The sequence below is a fragment of the Macrosteles quadrilineatus genome, unplaced genomic scaffold (genome assembly GCF_028750875.1).
Source record: "Macrosteles quadrilineatus isolate MER2022 unplaced genomic scaffold, UCM_ALF_1.0 Scaffold_5__1_contigs__length_97177068, whole genome shotgun sequence".
NCBI classification, from domain to species: domain Eukaryota; kingdom Metazoa; phylum Arthropoda; class Insecta; order Hemiptera; family Cicadellidae; genus Macrosteles; species Macrosteles quadrilineatus.
In genome coordinates this window covers 92,034,006-92,042,598 of record NW_026542598.1, presented here as the reverse complement: position 1 = coordinate 92,042,598, position 8,593 = coordinate 92,034,006, and the positions used below count along the sequence as shown (strand labels likewise).

Below are 8,593 nucleotides of genomic sequence, written 5' to 3'. Positions count from 1 at the left end.
TTTCAATTATTGTGGAAAAAATCTAACAACTGCTTAAAATCGTCTACTGAAGTGCACAGTTATTTCAATTAATATACTAATCAGCACTAAAAAATCAGTACTTTTACCAAAGCATAAACCTTACTTTACAAATTCCCAAATCTGCAGCAAAATAAAATTTAAGTAAAAAAAACAACGTTTTCTAAACAAACTAATCGATTTGGCCACCAAACTGGCAAACCACACCAGTATTGGTCGAGCTATAAACCGAATATTCTATCTTCAGTGGACATTCCATACAGCCGCAACCACTCATGTCGATATCTCATCAGCTGATCGCATTAATTAGTGTTTTATCAGAGGTCGAGTTACGCGTTTGAAAGGTGGAGAGCGTTTGCGGTGGCGGCAAACATAATCAGCTGACCGTGCCAAACAAAACATTCCAGCTGATTTTAAATGTCAGCTGTTGTGGTCGTGCGGGTAATATTGTTGCAAACATGATCCCTACTTGTTCGCTGAAACATTATGTGGTCGGATTAAAATTAATTCTTCCCTCTTTGTGGAATATTTTTATGAAAATTTAAAATGTACGTTTGGTGAACTAGTCTATTCTGATAGTGTTGTACACCGTTGTTTTTTAGGTTTAGAAGTATTGTTAATTTGTGTATTTTAATGTTCCTTTGTTATGCATTGAACTTTTTACCAGAAAATCTTTTTGGATTTTTAACCACCTTCACGATAAAGATCATACAGACAGCGAACTTCCGTGCCAGAAAATTAGAAAACATTTAATGATTTAACTTGTTTTGCAAACTGTCACCACTCTCATTTTGTTAATATGAGTTGGCGTGGCTCGTACAAATTTCATGTAACTTACAAAGCATCCAAAGCATACAAAACGTCATTCCAATATAAATCTTTGCTAGGCATTGCATTGTATTAGCTTTGTAGTGACGTTGTGATGACACTGATCCCTCTAGATCAGAAGTTGTCACTAAAAATTTTTGTACTATAGGAACGCAACTTAACGTTCAGAGGCTTCTGTTTTTATAACTCGGCTTCAAATCCCACCAATGAGTTTTAGGTACGTTGTGCTTTGGTTGTTTTGGTTCCCACCGTAAGCTGTAGGTTTTAAGAAAAATGTCTTTCGGACGAGGACACCTATCCGTGCATTCTAGAACTTGTTCCACTAAAGGCAATAAGATAACAATCATGGTAGAAAACTAGACATGTTAATTTCCTAATCATTTTCCCTTTCTCTCGATCTACCACAGGAAATACACTAAAACGAATAGACTCACTTACGCCTATATGAGTTCCCGCTGCGTATTAAATTGCAGCCAAAGACCCCAGACCACATAGTAAGTTTCAAGGAGCTTTGGAATAATCCTCGTAGAACTTTTCATGGCTTGGAAATCCAAGGAGTAAACAGGGATTGTTGTCAACAGGCGCGACGGGGAGGTTATGAGCGGCGCCCCCTGGTGGCGCTGGTGGCTTCCCCGGTGGCTCCCCAGGGCGCTCCCACGGTACAAGTGTACAGTAGCCGGCAGGTGTCCAGATTATCAAGGATTTGAGATAAGAGTCTATTGTGACAGGGATCGAGTGATACGTTGTGCTTTGGGCTGTGAAATTGGCGGGAAAGTATATAAAATAGCGCGGGTTTAGTGATCACACTACAAACTGTGATCCTTGAGAGTTAGAGAAGTTTTGCTGCTGGAAGTGAAAATGTTGCGAGTTTTTAAGTGAAATAACCATAAACGGCTACATCGTTCGTATCAAAATAACCACTTATCTAATTTAGTGCTGATGCCCTCATTCAGTCTTTTTTTTACACAGTGATTTAACGAATTTCCTTATAGGGAAGTAGCTATTACAGTAGGTAGCATCGTAAGACCTAGGCACGGGACCGTTTTACTTTTTCATTTTGATGTCCCCAGAGGCCAAAAGCACAATTTGTAAAAATGTTATATATGTATAGAAAAATGTGTGAAATATGTGTGTGTAAGTAAATACGATTTTGATGAAATTCGGTCTAAAGGTGTAAGGCTTGAATGAGTTCGCGAACCAGCATGATCGGAGCATGGGAACAAGGTTTTACGGGGGGGGGGGTTATGGGGGTAAAAATTGGTTTTTTTCTCATTTTTACCCTCAAAACACAAAATTTCCCGATTTCTCTCTAGACTTAAAGAGCTTTAAAAATACAATTTAGCATATAAAAGTGTTTTGTACGATTATTGGTAAAGGAGAAAATTTAAAAAATTGGAAATTTAAAATATACTAAGCAATTAATATTTTACTAAAAAGCGCACTTTATTAGTTTCCTTGTAGCAGCAAACCTAAGTACTTGTTAAACCTAGTGATATTTAAATTGATTTAATTTAAAATACATTCAGACGAATGGAAATTCGCTTTTTCGGCAGGTTTTGTTGCGGCGGGTGTGTTATATATGTTATCATCTATCTCCCTTCTCTCCCCACTGAAGTCAAACTAAGATAACCACGTCTTCTCTTCTCACAATGTATTCTTTGCTTCGGTCCTTAAAGGATTTGACACATGAACGTCCAAGAGTCCAATATCCAGTAGAGATATGTGAACAATGACCCTGGAGCGAACAAGCTCATATTGGACGAGGCAATATGTGGCGGAGTTATATCTGGGCCGAGTCAAACACTGTGAAGATGACAAGTATGGATACAATACAAGAGTTAGGAGGGTTCTCAGTGTATTGGTTGAGCTTAAGTAAGAAAGTTACATATGAAATGTTGATATTGTAATTTAGTTTTACAGTTAATTTTGTTTATCTAATTAGGGTTGAAAGCAAAAAGTGGGGTTCAAAATAATCAAGGTAAAATCATTGAGTTCCCAATAAAAAATACAAAGACAGCAATACTAGAACGATAGCAGAAGACGTAATATTTGTTGAATTGTATCTCACACAGAATATGGATTGTTGCAATGCATCAAAGAGAAGTTTGACGACACGGTAAACTTTGTTCAAAATCGGCCAATTTCGTCCATAAATTGATGATCTTGTGATTTAAAGACTATATCTCGGATCTATTCTTTTGTTTGGTGTGTAAGAAAGTCTTTTTGTCGTAGGGACACTATGCAATCTATATTTATTACTAAAATTTAAATAAATCAGTATGCGAAGCAATAACATTATCAGTAACAATTTGATTAAATAACTTCTTGATTAGCATGATACGTGTTATTAAATTATCTGAAAGCACGAAGAATGCGACAAATAACGCCTGAAATAATATATTTACACTTATACTGTTTACTCACAATACATATAAAAGATGGTAAGTGGTGATCGATTTCGATTGTGTAAATGTGTTATTATAAGTGTTATTAGACGTATTTGTTGTACTTCAGGCAATTTTATTATCTGAACAGTAAAAATCCCACACTTGTTTCAATAATGCAATGAATGTTAGTTATTTGGACTCAAAGAGCAAATTAATTAATACAGATGGTTATTTAAATGTTGTACAGCCAGAAAAAAAACATATATGTAAATTTTACCAGTTAAAGTACTCGGAGTACTTTATCAAAAATAAGTTTGAAGAAATTTAAATTTAATTTAGAGATAAATAAATTATAATCCATAAGCTGAAAAATGAATTGAGAAGTAGATTTCAACATGTTCAAATGCCCCTAGTAAACTTACTTAATCAATAAAATAAAAATAAAATAATTAATAATACAAAATAAATGAAAATCCCGAACTCATTTATTATCCAATACTACAACACCAAACTTTTTAAATAATTAAATTAAATTTTTGACGGTAAGGGATAGCAAAGAATGTTAGTTATTTGGACACAAACTGCTAACAGATTAACACAAAGGCTTATTTAAAATGTATTATAGCCAAACATGTTTGAATTATAAAAATACCAGTGCAATTTTAAACCACGTTTTATGCAGCATTCAATGATGTTATGCTGTACGATCTGTAATTTTTTTACTATAATGAATTCATTAGTTTGAAACTCTTGGTAAAACTTAAAAATAACCTTACCATCCACTGTATTTAGTTTTTATAATTTTTTTAATATTATTTCAATATCAAAATATAATGTGTAACGCGAGTGTAAAGCTAGTTACAAAAATAATTATTTGTTGTTGGGGTTGTATATTGTTGTTTGGAGTTGACTTGTATAGGAAGATAAAGCAATAGGTATTATGGAGTAGATTCCAGCATGCAAAAAACCTAGTCAATTCCTAGTCAATTTTCCTAACCTAGTTTTTATTTAGTCATACTTCCAAAACTCCAACCAAATATTCTTCATACTTATACCCTATTCAAGAACAAAAGTATTGAAACCCCCGAACCATTGTCAAATCCAACAACACAAAACTAAATTCCTATCACACCTTCAATCAACGTTCCCAACAATACTTTTTCAGTCTCTCACAACCACTTTGCTCCGAACAATTACGTCACAGTATCAGCTGATGGTTCACGTGACCAGATCAGCTGACAGGTGGCGGTCACGTGACCCGACGACGGCCAAACAGCTAAGTGAATCTGATCTTAATACGCCCGGGGGACGATTTAAATATCGGCTAATCCCGTGTGCATCAATACACGGCTACAAAGCGGGACCACCGTGGAGCGACGCGCCCATTGTTGCACTTATTAAACCCCCCCTTGTGATACTGCCTCTATTCAAGACTCAGTTATTAAGAAGATTCTACCTGAAGGATTTATTGTGAGAAATAGATGAAACTTGTTATTGGGTAAGTTTTATTGAATTGTGTTACTGTTTTGGTTTAAGTGTGGAAATTGAGGAAGTTTGGGTATTTTGGTAAATGAAGAGCTTCGTTTTGGGGATTATTGAAGCATTGTTATTTAAAAAATTTCTTCCCTCAGAAGTATTTTGTAGTTTGAAGAATCCGGAGTAAAAGTACGATGTATAAATTCAGTTCAAAATTAATTTAAGAGTTTTAAATCCTTCTGTTGGTTTTCAGATTAGGCTACCTTACTTTTAGTTTATATTGTTAAAGTTTTCCTTAGAATTCTAAGATTTTAGTTTTTTTTTATTATTTCTATTTCTTACTGAAGTGGATTAAGGTGACACTTTTTTCCTTAGAGTAAAACAGCTACATAGTGTTTGTGTGTGTCCATTTTGATTTCCTGAGAGAATTTTGCGTGTGAATTAAGTTAAACGTCTTGATCAGCTGTTCTACCAAGCCCATCTGTTTTTATAGCCACGACCATGTCATATTACCCATAACCTGTAATCATAAGACGCACATTTAAACTATAGAAATGCAAGCCTTCAGCTTATATATTTGCTGGATATAAGTTGTTACCAAAATACAAGAACCTAAATGATTATAAATTGCTTGTGGTTGGATGAATTCAAGCTAGTTAACACCACTAATAAATATTTTAGTAAATTATTTAATTTTCTCTAAACACATTATGGTACAGGTTTTCATATGTAAAGCAATATTCTATAATCAAAGTTTCAATGGAGTGTATGCATACAGCAGTATATTTCTCTCCGTACATATTGAATCTACCCAGTAAACCAGAGCGGAGTAGAGGGAGGCGACTTCCACCCTCTGTTTAATATCTGACTGAGGCCCAGTCATCTATCAGCCCCAAACAGACAAGAGTTTTATTAAAACTCGGAGCTGCTCGTCAATGACCTCTGTAGGATTGAGATGTAGAGGCCAACGGGGTTAACATGAGGTGCATTGTGACTATATGACTAAACCCAACTAACCCCACTATGACTATATTTTGTAACTAAATAGTTTTACAGTACTTAATTTTACATACTAGGATTCCGTGTTTCAAACATTACCTCTAAACAAATATTTACTGAATAAACTTTAGCTGAACGAAAAATATTGTTTATTTAACTCATACATATTTGCATAGGTAGTCAATCTAAAAGTTTTTCAAATAATAGCAGGTTTACACGTTTGTACCAATTGTAATCTAACTCGGATGGTTGATTACTTCTGAATTAAATTGATATAAACATGACGTCTTTGGCCTATGGGGACGAAAAAATTGGTCCCGGGTTTAGGTTTAGCCATGACACCTACAGTAGTATCTTATTCTATATATTGACAATTCAAGAATAAGCAGTTTGAAAACATGTTTAAATTGAGACCTAACAGAAACGACGGTTATCAAAACCAAGACCCTCTTTTTATCTTCTTATGTATCAAATTACAGAAACATCGTTGAAAGATATTAATTAATAATAATTAAATGTTGCATAAAACATAAATTAATAACGACTTATTAGCAAATGTTTGAGTTAAAGCTCGCACAGTTGACGTCACAGTTCCACGTACAGCGTTGTCAACGCCGTCATATTGTCCGTGTACTGCACACAAAGGCTCTGCTCTAATGAATGTTTTTGCGATTTATTTACAAAGGCCGGGGTTTGTTTAGTAGCGACACCGCGCCATCTTTGATTGTCGGTCGTGCTACACGGACAGTGATATTGCTTTGAAATCTTGCTGTGCTTCAAACCCATCCCGTACTGGTTTAGCACGATACTGGGGTTGCAAAGTGTCAAACCCGTCCCATACCACCAGTTGTGCAGCACTATACTGAGTTTGCAGAGCGTCAAACCAGTCCCATACCACCAGTGGTACCGCACAATACTAGGGTTGCAGAGCTTCTAACCTGTCTCATATCACCAATGGTACCGCACGATACTGGGGTTGCAGAGCTTCTAACCAGTCCCATACCACCAGTGGTACCGCACAATACTAGGGTTGCAGAGCTTCTAACCTGTCCCATACCACCAGTGGTACCGCACGATACTGGGGTTGCAGAGCTTCTAACCAGTCCCATACCACCAGTGGTACCGCACGATACTGGGGTTGCAGAGCTTCTAACCTGTCCCATACCACCAGTGGTACCGCACAATACTAGGGTTGCAGAGCTTCTAACCTGTCCCATACCACCAGTGGTACCGCACGATACTGGGGTTGCAGAGCTTCTAACCAGTCCCATACCACCAGTGGTACCGCACGATACTGGGGTTGCAGAGCTTCTAACCAGTCCCATACCACCAGTGGTACCGCACAATACTAGGGTTGCAGAGCTTCTAACCTGTCTCATATCACCAATGGTACCGCACGATACTGGGGTTGCAGAGTGTCAAACCCGTCCCATACCACCAGTGGTATGGCGGGTTGCGAGTTTTTATTTTGTCCAGGGTTTGCAAGCATGGGCAGAAAGATTAACCTAGCCGAGGAGATGAATTATATGCGTAATAAAAGTTTCAAATTTACCTAAATCGTAGATTTTTGTGCATTTGATCAATTGTTAATGAAATCTTCAATGAAACTTATGATTTATAGCTGTGATTGAAACATACGAAACCCTTTTCAAACTAAAAAAATGTGTAAATTCGAAGTAGTGTTAATTTGTTTAACATTTTTAAATTACAGAGGTAAAACAAGTGCATCTTCATGTTGAAATTATTTATGTGGAATCATAGCGATAACAGTTTTTGTTGCAAAAATAATAGAGGTTCTAAGAACCTTATACACGCTTACTCAGTGGTAAATTTGTAACTGAGTCTGAAATCAATAATGGTAATTACATTAAAGCGCGAACCTATAGAGTGAGGAGAACTGTGGAGGGGAACATGTAGAACCACAACACATATTGTTTAAGACTCGCTGGAGTGTGTGATTTGATTATACAGTAGGAGGCAAGGAGCACCTGGGTGTCAGAGTACACTACGGTAACTGACAGACAGGTGAATCAAACAGGGATTATCTACTGGACACCCGGAGGGATGATTGGGGAGGTGATGGATTTAGCAGGGACGGAGTAGTGATAGGTAAAATTATTATTACTACAATAGCAAAAGAGGGTGTTGAGTTTGCAGCAGGTATGAATACTTGATCCACATTAACACCTTTGGCTGCGACAAGGTCGATATTCCATAGTTATCTTTAGGTAGACTAATCAGCATTCTGCATCAACCTCCAGATCTTCACAATAACTTTGAGCAGGGCTAATTAGGTAAAATTGAGATGTTGGGCATTTGTTCTACATACTACCTCAACTTTCTGTGGAAAAGACTACAGGAGGTATATCCATCAAAGACGCTGGAAATTGCAGAAAATTACAATTACAGGAAAATTACATTTGACAACTCAAGGTAAAAACCCGTTATTACTTTTAACGTGAAACCTGTCAAATCTCATAAACTGTCTAATAAATTCATAACCAACGTAATGAAACTTGTACAATTTCGCTGTTAAATCGTGACAAGACCAGCGTTTGGGCCGTTCTCTTATAAGGCAATTCAATAGAATAATAACGTTGTAAAAACTTGCATCGATTACTGCTATGTGAAAAGGCAACTTGTGATCATGGTTTATCAGGGAGATATAAACTAATTATGTATTGCTCAGTGGGAAACAACAAATGATTAGGCTATCGATTTGAATCTAATGTAGTATCTAAAAGGCTAACTCCAATGGAAACTCCTCAATTTGAAAATCTTTAATATATTTTTACATCTCTCCCATTACGGTTGACAGAGGCGGGATATAAGCAGTAAACCAGGCAAGGTTATGTCCCGGGTTATGCGGCCTCAGTCTGTGTTTC

The 8,593-nt window shown here is 36.5% G+C and overlaps 1 protein-coding gene across 1 annotated transcript; it reads right to left on the bottom strand.

The window, feature by feature from the left end:
- Positions 1–6,586: 6,586 nt before the first annotated feature.
- On the bottom strand, positions 6,587–7,087 carry LOC128995792 (sericin-1-like). The gene has a single exon (XM_054420811.1). The coding sequence runs from the start codon at positions 7,085–7,087 to the stop codon at positions 6,587–6,589; it is 501 nt and encodes a 166-aa protein (XP_054276786.1).
- Positions 7,088–8,593: the final 1,506 nt, after the last annotated feature.

Bases quoted from the DNA above. Each gene is read 5' to 3' on its own strand.
- LOC128995792 (XM_054420811.1), bottom strand. From the start codon at position 7,087: ATGAGACAGGTTAGAAGCTCTGCAACCCTAGTATTGTGCGGTACCACT.